At 36.5% G+C, this 15,761-nt stretch overlaps 1 protein-coding gene across 1 annotated transcript; it reads right to left on the bottom strand.

Annotated features, from left to right (window-relative positions):
- Positions 1–599: 599 nt before the first annotated feature.
- On the bottom strand, positions 600–9,153 carry LOC306998449 (uncharacterized protein). Its single transcript, XM_079612539.1, has 3 exons — positions 8,888–9,153; positions 8,269–8,385; positions 600–3,688 (listed from the first exon to the last, which is right to left on the bottom strand). The coding sequence occupies exons 2-3, from the start codon at positions 8,324–8,326 to the stop codon at positions 2,607–2,609; spliced, it is 1,140 nt and encodes a 379-aa protein (XP_079468665.1). The 5' UTR covers positions 8,327–8,385; positions 8,888–9,153; the 3' UTR covers positions 600–2,606.
- Positions 9,154–15,761: the final 6,608 nt, after the last annotated feature.

Here is a 15,761-nt window from a genome sequence, read left to right as displayed (position 1 = left end):
TAGGAACACAATTACTGACACTCTCTCATACCATTATTTTACTTAATTAACCACTATCAGTCCAAAAATAAATATACAGTAAAGAAAATCAACTTAAATAAGGCAATGATAAATTAGACAATATAGACCTACAAACATATATATGTCGGGGTTTATATACATATATATAAATATATACATATATATCCTACAGGTTTTCTTTTCTTACTGGCTGAATGTTTTGTGATTTAATTAGATAGTTTTAAAAATTTATGAAACAGAAAATTTAAAATAAATAATTACAAAAGCACAGTATACATTTAAATTGGTAAGATGAATCTGAGCTTAGTAATTGCTATATTAACATACACTTGATTTACCCCATTACAATAGTCCCTTTACAGTTATTTATATCATAAAAATACACTAAATTGTAGGTTTAAAATTCTAAATAAGGCACATCTAATGTCCAACAACCAATATTTTAGCATTTATATTTTATGTACTTTATTATGTCTTTTAAATAAGTATAAGTCATCTTTTTTAAGTAGCTTAGGTCCTAAACCCAAAACTATATTTTGTATCTTTATTATATTTGGTTTCTTAATTTTTTTTTTATTATAGTATAAATATTAGGCCTACTTCTGTTCAATTGTTTTATTATAAGTATAAAATTAGTGTAATGAGATATAAGTTCACTGCAACTGATCCAACATCCTAAATATAATCAGAAGATATTTCTGGTGTTATAAAATATCGCATAGCCTATTCATTTTCAAAGCAAAATGTATATTAGTCAGAATTATTGCGCTCCTATTTGGCACGCATGCGCGCAGCAGCGCTCGTTCAATGTGAAGTTTACAGCAAAATTGAACTATTTGCACGACTTTCTAAGATTTTAAGATGGAGAATATTCCTGTGAAATGTAAGTTTTGCAAACACCATGTCTCAAATGCATAAAACAGCACAAAATATATGCAGTTTGATGGTGGATCGATTTGATCTATGATCGACCTCCAGGGCTGCTTAAGAAACGCGTGCACACGCAGTTATCTAGACTAGATAAACCTGGATCAAATTAGTGGGATTGCGTGAACTTGAATTACCTTTTATGAAAACGCTTTAGCCCCAACTTATTTGTTAGGTTTATTCAAGTCGGATTTTGGAGTTTAATCCCCGCTTTTCTTAGCGTCTTTTATCGAACAGCCCCCAGGTCAGACGGGAAATCTCGCAAAATCCCTCGAGATCAAACGTGATCTCAGAGTAAACAATCATGGCGGACGAAGAGGATGCAGTGGCGATAGTTTGTGCTTTCTTTTTAAGCGAAAAAAAACATAAGAAAAACAAGAAAAGGCGATGGTCAAAGAAGTGGAGACAACGCGAGCATGGACTATACTTGCGCCATCATGCCACCGGCTGTTTTGATTTTTGTTTCCCGGTACTTCCTCGCCACCTCGTACCTCGCTTTCTGATTGGCTACACGCCACAGTCCACAGGCTGCGTGGTCGTTTGTCCTCGGGGGACACCACACACGAGAAGAAATCGGGCAAAATAAATCCAACATGTTGGATATCCCCGATTTGAGATCGGAGCGGTCCCGATGTCCTTCCGAGCAGACGAGAGCAGTCTTAACACACCACACACGGCAGGAATATCTGATCAGATTATTTTACGATAATCGGAGCATCCTTAAGATTGTTGGAAGGGGTGAATCGGGACTAAAATCGGCCTAATTATCCTGCCGTGTGAACCAGGCAAGAGCAGGGTGTCCGATGGCCGATATAAAGCAGATATTTTTATATATACTTTATTTTAATCAATATTTAATACATTTTAAACAATGTAGAAGGACAAATCTTTAAAATAAACATGCTTATACTTTAGATGGCAACTTCTTGAATCTGCAATCCTATTACAGTATTTTTCACAAAGTAATTGTTTAAAAATATATGAATATGTGAATAAAAAGAAAGTAAACACTGTAACAGAGCACTCCGTAAACTGGTAATCATATTATTTCAAATAAAGACAAGGTAATGCTAATTTTACATACAGCACACCGTGAAAATGATATGAATATGACACAGTGGGACACTGGATATAGCACAGAATATAAAAAATTAAGGATTTAATGTTTTTCGATCCAGTCTCCTGTGAAGCTGATCTCCTGTGAAGCTGATCTTCTGTTTACTCCCTTCACACGACGACCGTCACTCACAGGAACACGTGAAGTGTGCATGTGTAGTCTGCATGAACAAGATATCACAGCTGGATTCGATAAAATCTGCAAGCTTTGTGAAATTAATTGTTTATTAGATATTCAGAGATTTGTTTAAATGATGTAGATGCGCATTTGCTGAATGTTTGCCTTTTCTGTTACAAATAATATAAAAGCAAACGCTTTACCTTTTCACATAACATTTACTTTCTTTGTTTACCAGTTCTGTCTAACAAAGTATTTGATAAGACTGAAAGAAATTTTGTAAACTAATGAAGACGGCGAATGTGAGTGAGTGCTGTGTGATCAGGTGCTGCCGCTCTCTTCTCAGGTGCTGGTGTTCTCAGCGCCGCCTGTCAAAATTAAAGTCCTGCTTCAAACATATCGGCCAATCAGAAAAACGTATCGCTTATTTGCGAGTGATGGATCTGAACATTTGCTCAGACACCTTCGGGCAATATTTTTTCTTATGAGTCACAAGACTAAATATTCTGGAGAAGCTCCTCCCACATGAAGAGCACTGGTGTGGTTTCTCTCCAGTATGAACTCTCTCATGAATTTTCAAGGATTCTGACCGAGTGAAGCTCCTCCCACATGAAGAGCACTGGTGTGGTTTCTCTCCAGTATGAACCCTCTCGTGTATTTTCAAGGATTCTGACCGAGCGAAACTCTTTCCACAGTGTGAGCACTTGTACGGTTTCTCTCCAGTATGAGCTCTCAGGTGTACTTTTAAGGAACCGAATGAGGTGAAGGACTTCCCACAGTCAGAGCAAACATGAGGTCTCACACCAGTATGAATGCGCTCATGCTCTTTTAAATTGTGCAGTCGTGTAAAACACTTTCCACATAAAGAACAAAAGTGAGGCTTTACGCCAGTGTGAATTTCAAGGTGCGTTTTTAAGCCTGATGCCAAAATGAATGTTTTATCACACTGATCACAGCTGAATGATCTCACATCAGAGTGACGGCGCAGATGAGTGTTGAGAACGTTTTTAGATGTGTAACTCTTTCCACACTGAGTGCACGTGAATGGTTTTTCTCCTGTGTGCATTCTCATGTGCACATTTAAGTCATCTTTGCGACTGAAACTCTTTCCACACTGAGAGCATGTATAAGGCCTCTCTCCAGTGTGAACTCTCATGTGCACATTTAGGTGTCCTTTATGTATGAAACTCTTTCCACACTCAGAACAGGTGACTGGATTCTCTCCCGTGTGAATTCTCATGTGTCTCTTAAGCTCGGATTTAAATGTGAAACTCTTTCCACAGTGAATGCATGTGACCAGATTTTCTCCAGTGTGAATTCTCATGTGTTTCTTAAGGTCTGATTCGTGCACGTAAAACAATCCACACTCTGAGCAGGTAAAAAATCCGTTGACTCCAGATTTTGCAGCGTTTTTCTGTGTGAAATTCTCTTCAGTCTTTGAAATGACCACATTTCCATCTTCATTTTTGAAATGGTGCTGTTGGTCTTCATTCACTTCCATAAGGTCTAAAATCAACATTAAATTAAATTAAAAAAGGACAAATGAGAAACAAAGATCATTCTTAATTTAGCACAAATCTAGTTTACTACTTGAGTAGCGCTGCCCTCGACTAAAGATTTTTCTAGTCGACTAGAAAAGCCATATTTAAGCCATTACGTAGTACGTCAAGCCACGCTAGAACGTGGCCGACTGAAAGGGAACACAGCGCAGGAAGGAACCATTCGACTAATCGCATATTAATAAACCATAATAATGAGCCTTTAATTGCCTATTTAAAACTGTATACCCTAATCAGCGCACACATTAAAACAAAGCTTCCAACAGCACACCGGCAAATGTAATGATTATGAATGCGTCATGAAAAAAAAAAAACAGAATGAGACTGTCTAAACATTTAATTGGTAATGTTTTCGGTGTTTCAGCTGCAGAGATTAAAGGTCTGAGTCTGAAATTTTCGAATGCATTTTTTCGTATTCGTCTTTCCGTGGCTCTGAATTGTCAAAACACCTCTGAAAATGCTTGCTACTGATGCGAAAAATGCAGAAAATTGAATCCGATCAGATTTTTTTTAATGCCGGATGAAAGTTTCGGAGACAATTTGTAAACGTGATTGACACAACGTGATGTCGCATTTATTTTTTAACCTGCAAAAAATTCAGATGAGAATTTCAGACTTAAAGGTATAGCGGAGGATCTTTCCTAATTTTAGAAAAGACCCGCCCTCTCCTATTTTTTTTTTAAATGCACATGCGCAAACACATATTGCTCCCGAGAGGGAACGCCTACTAGCAGTGATTTTAAATAGATTTCTTCAAATAGCATGACAAACTTTACCTGTCTAGTAGAATCTTCGCGACTGCGGCATCAGTGGGAAGCCCAACCTGTGCTTTTAGCGCACGCCAGCGTGTGAACGGCCTTACGTAAACATATCACCAGAATGATTGACACTTAGGTGGACCAATAGTATAGGCTACCCACCCGGAAAAAGAAAATCCTCCGCTATACCTTTAATGTGCAAGTTTCAACAGAAGAACCGCTTGGCTCCGAAGCAAAAAGCTGAATGTGCATTAGGGCTGCACAATTAATCGAATTTTAATCACGATTACGATTTTGGCTTCCCACGATCAAATTTGCGTGATTGTGCGATATTTTAAATGCGTCATTCTGTTCATAAAGCGCTCCATTTGAACGTTTTTTTTTGCAAAGCCAATCTAGCGCTGGCTCCATGACGAGCCAATAATCAGAGTTGTTCCCTGCACCACACAGCTTAGTTTCTAGATGTAGAAACTAGAATGTTTTGCCAGACTGGACAAAAGCGAAGCGAACTGGGCGAGATGAGACAGAGAGTGTCTGCGCGCGAGCAATAGTGCGCGAGAGAGAACGAGTGTGTCTGGGCGCGAGCAATAGTGCGCGAGAGAAACCGAGTTTGTCTGGGCGCGAGCAATAGTGCGCGAGAGAAACCGAGTGTCTGGGCGCGAGCAATAGTGCGCGAGAGAAACCGAGTGTCTGGGCGCAAGCAATAGTGCGCGAGAGAAACCGAGTGTCTGGGCGCGAGCAATAGTGCGCGAGAGAGAACGAGTGTGTCTGGGCGCGAGCAATAGTGCGCGAGAGAAACCGAGTGTCTGGGCGCAAGCAATAGTGCGCGAGAGAAACCGAGTGTCTGGGCGCGAGCAATAGTGCGCGAGAGAAACCAAGTGTGTCTGGGCGCGAACAATAGTGCGCGAGAGAAACCGAGTGTCTGGGCGCGAGCAATAGTGCGCGAGAGAAACCGAGTGTCTGGGCGCGAGCAATAGTGCGCGAGAGAGAACGAGTGTGTCTGGGCGCGAGCAATAGTGCGCGAGAGAGAACGAGTGTGTCTGGGCGCGAGCAATAGTGCGCGAGAGAAACCGAGTGTCTGGGCGCGAGCAATAGTGCGCGAGAGAGAACGAGTGTGTCTGGGCGCGAGCAATAGTGCGCGAGAGAGAACGAGTGTGTCTGGGCGCGAGCAATAGTGCGCGAGAGAGAACGAGTGTGTCTGGGCGCGAGCAATAGTGCGCGAGAGAAACCGAGTGTCTGGGCGCGAGCAATAGTGCGCGAGAGAGAACGAGTGTGTCTGGGCGCGAGCAATAGTGCGCGAGAGAGAACGAGTGTGTCTGGGCGCGAGCAATAGTGCGCGAGAGAGAACGAGTGTGTCTGGGCGCGAGCAATAGTGCGCGAGAGAAACCGAGTGTCTGGGCGCGAGCAATAGTGCGCGAGAGAGAACGAGTGTGTCTGGGCGCGAGCAATAGTGCGCGAGAGAAACCGAGTGTGTCTGGGCGCGAGCAATAGTGCGCGAGAGAAACCGAGTGTGTCTGGGCGCGAGCAATAGTGCGCGAGAGAAACCGAGTGTGTCTGGGTTACATAAAATATAAATGCTAAGTGTGACTTGTGTCTTGGGCGCGAGAGAGACCGCGCGCGAGCGATAGTGCGCGAGAGACTTCAAATAACAAGAGACTTTTCAAATAACAATGACAGAATTTTATTCACTGACATCGGGATCCCGCTTACATGGCTACCTTCCAAATGAGATCGACTCAGAAAAGACGTCAATGAATGCATGCGTGTCATCTGATCCACACATGCACATCTTCTTTTTTGCATGCGCAAATTATGATACACAAATACAAAAGAAAACATTTGTATTCACAAAAATGTCTGCATTTGTACAAATTGTTACACATTCATTCAATTTTTAATTTTGCACACGCAAGTTGAAAGACATGGATAAAACATATTTGCAACATGTATCAAGTTCATTGATAATTGTGCTTGCATGAGTTAATCATTTAGACACTATTTTCATCCCATAGTAGGTAGGCTATGCCCGGTTTTATCTGTGGTTATCATGATCTAAATGCATGCAGTCATAATATTATATTTTACGAAATAAAAATTAGCACATGCAGAAACTAAGAATTTTTTTTTCTATTAAGATATTTATTTTGTTAAGGAAAAAATGACAAATGTTTTAATGTTCTACCCCAGATTTGTGAATGTTCCCCTGTTTGGCAAGTGTTTGTCATGATAACATTATGTTCTGACAATAAAGAGTAGTTTAAAACCACAATTAACGCTCTGGTTCCTTTTTGCTCCTAACTTTCACTTATGAGCAAAAATCTGCCTTTAAACTTGAAAGAAATAAAGATTTGACATTTATCGTAAAATTATCGATATCGACTGATATAAAAATTATCATCGTGATACATTTTTTTGGCCATATCGCCCAGCCCTAGCTAAAATTATGATATTACGATATGTTACATATAGTTCGGTATCGATAATTATTGACATTTTTTATAACCTTTTTTATTTTTAAAGACAAGTAGAAAAGTTTGAATTCAAACCACTGTTTTTTATTTTATTTATCCACATTATTAAGGCAAACAACAAATTATATTAGTTTTAGCAGTCAAAAATAAAATGTACACAAAAATATCTTCTATGTCTTATATTAAGATAAAAAAGTAAGCATTAAAGAAACTCCTGGTTTCCACGTCAGCGCTGTTTGGTCCGTTAATAACGGAGAAATTTGAATCCTTCTCACTAGATCTCGGAGAGATGTTATTACTTCAGTGGCGAATTCAAATGCTTTCTTTACTGGATCTCTTAGCACTGTGTAGTAACAGTGTCGCTTGATCAAGATCGGCTCACGCTGCACTGATATTGGTCCAAACTGAGAAACGGTCTGTAAAGCACAAAATAATAGCGTGGTTTCGCTCCGCTTGCCATTTGATGTTGGGCAAGGTTGTGGTGGTCGTGCCAGCGCGCGTGCATTTGAATGGAAATATTGAACACCATATCGAACATTTTTTATATCGTTACAGACAATGGTGCACCGTCGATAAATACCGATACCGTATCGCCCAGCCCTAATGGAAAGCTTATTCATTCAGCTTTTATGTGATGTATAAATCTTAATTTAAAATAATTGACCCATATGACAGGTTTTGTGGTCCAGGGTCACATATCTTTCCAGCTGTAGTCCCTAATGGCCTAACATGTTCAACTTTGCAGAACAACTACCATGCCAAGAACAATTTGACTATGTTTTTATTTAATTTTACTCAAACTCAGTTTAGTCTGTTTTCGGGAAGGTTACAACTTTTGTGTTCAAAATATTGTTTCAGAAAGGCAAACAATTAAAGATATAGAAATTTCAACTTAATTTGGTTGGCTTTATGTCGTTTAAGTTAGCTTTAAGAAAAGAAATACAACAATTTGTAAAAGGAAATTTGATTATTAAATTAGTTTTTATAAGAGGTAAATTATCTTTAAAATTTCACACGGACTTGATTCAGATTCTGTTAGATGTTCAGTTTACACCCAGATAGTGCAACTTGCCCCCAAAAGAAGTACTTCTGCCAAATTTTGCCTTATCTTGAAAACTATTTTTAAGTAATTAAATAAAAATAAACATGTGATTAGTCGACTAATGGCTCAAATGAACTAGTCGACCAGAAAAATCTTTAGTTGTGGGCAGCCCTAGTATCTAGTTTTAGAGTGTTCTGTCAGTTTTCATCTTTATGTTCATAATCAGACATTAAATAGAATGAAGGAAAACACTAACCAATTTGTTCCTCTGTTTCTTCATCTTTTACTCTGCAGGGTTCTTCCACAAACTCCATCTTTACAATAATATGTAGTCTCTCCTTAAGTAATTCCTCCTACTTGTTTCTTCCTTCTCCTGTGGGAAGATGTGAATATTCCCAGCATTTAAACTCTCATACTTCACTGACTGAAGGATTGAGTTGTGGTCGTTGTTGTTCATGTATCAGATGATCATCACACTTACAATCACTCTCAATTGTCCAGCTTTAAGTGTTTTGTTTAAACAACCGTTCAGAAGTTCGGTAAAGGCAACATATTCACAGTCTCGAACTTCCCCTATCAATAACTCGTGAGCTAAACATTGTTTAAACACAAACACATTTTTATATTGCATTAGAAATCATTATACTTTAAAAACGGTTAACCAGGTTTCTTTACATAAACTGAAAACACAATGTAATATTCACCAACTGTAAAAAAAACAGTAAATCAATAACGAATTTACGTTTCACGAGTAATCTACAACACCAGTCGGTTCATTTCGGTTTATATTTCTAAGTGATTCACAAAATTAATTAACTCGGTTAATCTTTTTGATTTAGATTTCTCCTATTAAATGATCAAATGTATATACTTACAGTCTGAAACACGACAGATTTAACGCAGAATGAACGGCTGTGTGCCACTTCTCATGTTTATGTTCCCTTGAATCCCTTCCCTAGCTCACTTCTCTTCTTCTTCTCATACACTCGGGTGTGTTTCATTGCTTCGGTTGCACGAGCGCCTCTACTGGCGGAAACCAATCTCTATTAAACTCTTACCTTCATAGATTAGAATTGATACAAGAAAGATAAAATCTGATATCTTATTTGAGATTATACAAACAGTCTCTCCAAATATGTTTGATTTGGGATAAAGATGGCATCTTCAAATATCTAAGTTATTCCCTTCTGGACTCCTGTCGCATGTTGCTGATTTTTATTTAAATTTTGACATAATTTTAAAGTTAGATGATATAAGTATTATTAATTAAAACATTTAGAGTTATTTAAGAGATGAAGATTTACCTTAAAAATTCCAAGTATAAGCTAAACGTAAAATTTAGATGTCTCCCAATAAAAAATGTCCCTATAGTGAATTGAATCAGTTAACTTGTTTCAAGAATCGCAATGGATTCAACACAGCATCTGCTTAAAATAAGTTATTTTTCATTACTTTTTTTGGACTAAATTGTTTGTCATTGTCAAAATATAACATTTAACCATATAAGGTAAGAGCCTAAATGATCTTTTAAGAACCTATTTAATAGACGATGTAAAACAAGTATTTCACAGCTGAATAGCCACAGACACAGAACAAATTCACTTTTCTTGAGTGATGTAACATGTCCCTAGTGCATAATATCAATTATTCATTTTACAAGTTTTTATAAAATGTATTCAAATGCATCTGTGGATTTTTTCTTTATCAATTTACCATTAGCACATTATATATATATATATATATATATATATATATATATATATATATATATATTTAACAACACTTCAAAATTCACAAAAAGTTTACTTTTAGTGGTAACACAACTTGTCACTGGGGTATTACTCTCAAATGAACACACATATATATATGCAATTTAACAGACATTTCAGCACTTAAAGACAGAACAACTGTGAAAATAATTCCTGTACTCGAACTTACACCAGTGCAATCACAGAAATGATTTCTATCTCACCTCAGGCGAGATAAAAGCACGGGCCAAATTAATTTGTTGTTCCTAGCTTTTCAGTAGATGTAGAATGTCGTCTGCGGCAGGGCAAATTGAAATACCTCAACAATGGCACTTTCCTCAAACCAAATCCAAGATCATTAATGATAAAGATTATTAACAAGTGGCATCTGCACTGGTAAAACAGCATCCATGTTTGCTGGAAAGTGGTTCACGTTCTGGCTGGGGGGGGGGGGGGGGGTTGGGGGGGCTGGAAAAACAGTCTAAAATTAAAAATGGGGAATTATAGAACCAAGATGCGAAAGATGGGTGTTCCTGATGTAACCGTAAATGCTGGTGCAAAAAATGCAGAGGGAGAGCCATCAAGGAACAACGCTAAAAAGAAAAAGAAAAAAAAGAAATGTGAACTAAATTTCCTACCCAACTATCCTGAAGGACATGATGATGCCAGCCTTGAGAGTGCTCGTAAAGAACTGGAAGAAGAAATGAAGAAGAGATCACCCAGTGCTTCTGTATTGTCACAACAAATGGACTTGACTTTTGCATTAAGGCGCAAAGAGATGGTTATGTCAGCGCCTGCAATCCCTGATGTACTTTGACCGCTGGCCCGCTCTGTTCTGGGAGGCACAGGTAATATTAGTTGTCTTTATTTTGTTAGTCATATTTTTTATTTTAATTCCCTTTTAATGGGAAGGCTTAGGAATGCTTAAGTTAATTTGACAAAGCAACCCTTGTATGAAAAGTCTCACCACTTAAAGGAATAGTTCACTTAAAATTTTTAATTAGCTGCTAATTTACTCACCCTCAGGCCATCCCAAGATGTAGGTGATCTTTGGTGATTCATATAATGCAAGCCAACATTAACCATCTCTCTGAGGGTCAAAAAAACATGTACAGGCAAAACAAAATTAATAATTGTGGCTCCTGAGGGTTGTTCCATAAAAGACGCTAAGAAAAGCGGGGATTAAACTCCAAAACCCGACTTGAATGAACCTAACAAAGTTGGGGCTAAAGCGTTTTCATAAAAGGTAATTCAAGTTCACGCAATCCCACTAATTTGATCCAGGTTTATCTAGTCTGGATAACTGCGTGTGCACGCGTTTCTTAAGCAGCCCTAGTCGATCATAGATCAAATCGATCCACCATCAAACTGCATATGTTTTGTGCTGTTTTATGTGTTTGAGACATGGGGTTTGCAAAACTTACATTTCACAGGAATAATCTCCATCTGTAAATCTTAGAAAAATAGAGCAAATATTTCCATTTTGCTGCTAACTTCACATTGAACGAGCGCTGCTGCACGCCAAATCGGAGCGCAATAATTCTGACTAATACATATATTTTGCGTGCAAAAATAATAGGCTATGCGATATTTTATAACACCAGAAATATCTTCTAATTATAATAATTTATCTTTAGGATGTTGGATAAGTTACAGTGAACTAGGGATGCAAACGATTAATCGACGATCGATTAATTGTCGATAATACATTAATCGACCAAACTTATCGATCATCGATTAAGCAGGTTCATGCGCGTGCGTGCTGCTCAACCGCGAAACACAAGCGAGCGCGTCGGAGTTATGTTTGGGACTATTTTACACCTTCATCATGACTATAAGTTTTCGTGTGCATTCGCAGCCTTTTGTTTTGTGCAAATGTAAGTTGTAATAGTTTATTATGTGTACGCCTATCTATATCTGATTTATCTCATATTGGATGCATTTGGCATTGTTGAAGCGTGGAATTGTTGAAGCGTGATCTTTAGCGCGCGCAGCTCAAACGGCAATGCACGGCTAATAATGACTATTGGGACTGTCATATTACATAACACTATAAAGAGAACAATAGTGTAATAAAACATTGTGAAGTATTTGGGTTTAGTTGCCGTGTCGCGTTGTTCCAGGAAGAGCGCGTCCACAACATGAGTCATTCTGAATGGCACGTAACTCAAGTTCACTTGTGCATTCACGTCATTTTGTGCAGATATAATTTGTAATATCATGTTTATTTTGTATATATCTGACTAATCTCATATAGGTTGCGCTTCTTTGAGTTAAATAACGCGCTAGCAGTGCTCAACGGTTATTCATTCAGCGCGCGCCGCTCAGCAATGCACGACTAATAATAACGATGATTAATTTGGGACTGTCATATTACATAACATCAGAACACTATTTTATTAAATCGTTGTGAATTCATTGGGTTTAGTTATAAACGTTATAAACGCCGTTTTCAGTGCGTTTATAACGTAACACACTGCAAGCACGCATCTGAGGCGGCGTTGGTGACACGTTGTATTATTATTAGTCGTTATATTTGATTATTAAATAATTTATTTAATTTAATTATCATTCACATAGAAACATTTTACAATCCTACTAGCCCTTCATTTGGATTAAAAGCCATTCTCATTCATTTGGTGAGTAACATAGCGTTTTGAGCAAACCCTGTCATGCTGTTGGCCATATGCACTGCAGCAGACGCATAATTGATCATTAATTTAAATTACGATCGATCATGGGAATTTGTGAAAATTGACATCCCTTCAGTTCTATATTTGAAGTTTCCAGGTCTAGTAATCTTACTGTTACCTTTCTCAGACCAAGCATCAATAAGTGCTGCTAATGTTTCAAGTTTTTCAAGTAGTTTACCAGATAGATTATTATATGTAGACTTAATATAGTTTAGGCTAAGCCTACCCATATAGATTTTTATTTAACATTTATTTTATGTTGCTTAATGTTTGCAACAGTTGAGCCAGTGCACAATTCTTTTTTATGTATTTTAATTTTCTGTGCATAATTTATTTTGTTAAACTACATAAATGCCATTCTGTACCGTATCCCAACTGTTACAATAAAACATCATTTGAGCAATATAACATGCATTTTTGTTCAGTATATAAGCAATATTTTGCTTTTTATGTTAAAAACACTGTTGATACCGTGAGAAATGTACATTCTCAGGAAAATAGCCGCTTATCAGTTAATCGTTAATCGATCGATAAGGTCAATCAATTAATGATTAATGAATTAATCGATAATTTGCATCCCTACAGTGAACTTATAGCTCATTACATATATATATATTATAGCCTACTTAAAATAATAATAAAAAATTCAACAGAAGTAATTCAGGGAAGAATTTAAGAAACCAAATATAATAAAGATACAAAATATAGTTTTGGGTTTAGGACCTACGCTACTTAATAAAGATGACTTATACTTAAAGAGGCTATATGCGTTTTTCTGAAATTTAAACTCGCGACTGACACCTGTGGCCAAAAAACAGAACTGCTCTTCCTTTCTGCTCGCTCGTACGTGCACACTTCACAAGTCATCTGCTGCAAGGAGGTCAGGTCAACATTATGTTTACAGAGGTAAGAACAGTCAAATACATATATTGTTTGAGATAAGTGTTCTGAGTGATCTGAAACGTTTAACATGAACGCGCTTGACGTCACATCCGCAGACAGCGCAGGAAAAATCCGACCCGACAGAAAATAGGAAAAATAGGATACAGGCTTATGCACCCACTGTGAGCGGACAAGGTGTCAGTATGCTCATCAGGAGATGTTTGAGTCATAAATGGTAAAATAAAAAGGCTATTGTTTCGTTTATTTTGGGGAAAAAGTTCCATATAGCCCCTTTAATAAAGATGACTTTAGAATGCTGAGAATTACAGCTTTTAAAGCAATATATATATATATATATATATATATATATATATATATTTTTTTTTTTTTTTTTTTTGGAGAAAGCAAGATTTAGATTTTAGATTTAGTTTATACGGTACATTATGGAGAGGATAATGTGAAATTAAGAGCAAAACTATACATTTTGAAGAGATATGTGCAACTCAAAAATCAAAGAATATTCCATAAAATAAAGGAATACATACTAGCCTACATTAACTAAATAACCTTCCCTCCCTTTTAATTCTAGTTATTTTATTTATTTACTTATTTAATATTGAATATTTGATATTTAAATAATATTACTTGAATAACTTATTAGGAATTATGTGTCATTATAAGAGTTTGATATAAATATGTGAATGTTTAATTTTTTCCCTTTTTTACATGTAAAAGTGTCTAACTACTTATTGGTTATTGTTCCAATTATGTGTTTTTTAGGATATGTGTTGGTGGGTATTATCATCACAAAAGAAAAAAGTGGAAGGAAAAATCAGATGTATTGGGGGGAAATATTATGTCTTTACCTGTACATTTGTATTAAATGTGTTTTAATTAAATGACATAATAAAGTACATTATATATATATATATTTATATATGCTCAGATATTTGTTGTTGGACATTAGATGTGCCTTATTTATAATTTTAAACCAACAAATTAGTGTATTTTTTAGATAGAAATAACTGTAAAGGGACTATTGTAATGGGGTAAATCAAGTCTAATATAGCCAATTACTAAGCTCAGATTCATCTTACCAGTTAAAATGTAATCTGTGCTTTTGTAATTATTTATTTTAAATTTTGTGATTTTAACTTCTGCTTTAATAAGCTTTTTTATTCTATTTTAGATTGTAATGTTCTAATGTTCTTCTAATAACCATACAAATGTACTACAGCTTCCAATTAAAACCAGAGAGAAATGTAAAACTACCTAATTAAATCTTGGGCACAAAACATCCAGCCAGTAAGAAAAGAAAACCTGTATATATATATATATATATATATATATATATATATATATATATATATATATATATATAAAACAATGTTAACATAAACATTTCATATACAATTTAACACGTTTGTAGGTCTATATTGCCTCATTTATCATTGTAGCCTTATTTAAGTTGATTTTCTTGTATATTTATTTTTGGACTGATAGTGGTTAATAAAGTCCAATAATGGTATGAGAGAGTGTCAGTCACTGTGTTCCTATTGGTCAGTGTAGGAGGATCTGTGTAACAAATGAGGCTTAGCCTGACAGTTAGCCTGCCCTGGCTAGTTTCCCAGCATAAGCTGCCAGAGTAACTGAGTTTGAACTATTTTAAGTTTGCTTTATGAAACAGAATCAACCTGACTAATAAAATAAGTCTGACTAACCAAAATAAGCCTGGCTTGTATTCTAATCTTGTTTTATGGAACAACCCTCAGGTCAACAACTGTTGTTTTTAGTGGTGCTATATAAATAAAGTTGAGTTGAGTTAAAGGCACACTATGCAGTTTCCGTTTTTGTCAAACAGCGAGAGTACTTGTACTTAACGTTACTATCGTAAACCACTCACGTTTTCTTTTCCTTGACTCTTCCGACCACGCTTTCTTTGTCGACTCTGCCATGATTCACGTCTGAAATGCATGCAAGTGTCTTCCAGAGGCTGCTTCTTATGTTGTTGTTGTTGTATGTGACGTCGTGCCGTAAAGTATGCACCGATTACAATTTTCTAAGCCAATTCCGATGTCCAATTTTTTTATTTCATTTTTTCTAACCACTTTACATGAATATTTATTTTCTATATATATATTTTTTTATAAAAGACCATATATTTTTACCCAAACTGAATAATAAAAACGTTAAATAAAAAATAATAAAAAAGTTAAAATGGGTACATTTTCTTAATTTTCAGAGTCTTCATTTACTTTTCTGACATAGCCTACTCCAGTTCTGGTTAAAACACACTAGACATGCAAATTCTGTGTATTTTGGGCACTTTTTGTGTGAAATCATATATATTTTGTCCATCAAAAGTGTGCTTTCACTGTAATTAAGCGTGAGCAGCACAGCAAAAATAGACTCAGAGCCGAAATCCG

Source organism: Phoxinus phoxinus (assembly GCF_949152265.1).
Source record: "Phoxinus phoxinus genome assembly, chromosome: 5".
Taxonomy (NCBI): Eukaryota; Metazoa; Chordata; class Actinopteri; order Cypriniformes; family Leuciscidae; genus Phoxinus; species Phoxinus phoxinus.
This window is presented reverse-complemented; position numbering and strand designations above follow the sequence as displayed.

Bases quoted from the DNA above. Each gene is read 5' to 3' on its own strand.
- LOC306998449 (XM_079612539.1), bottom strand. From the start codon at position 8,326: ATGGAGTTTGTGGAAGAACCCTGCAGAGTAAAAGATGAAGAAACAGAG. The intron at 3,689-8,268 runs GTTAGTGTTTTC...TGTTGATTTTAG, and splicing joins AGAAACAGAGGAACAAATTG to ACCTTATGGAAGTGAATGAA.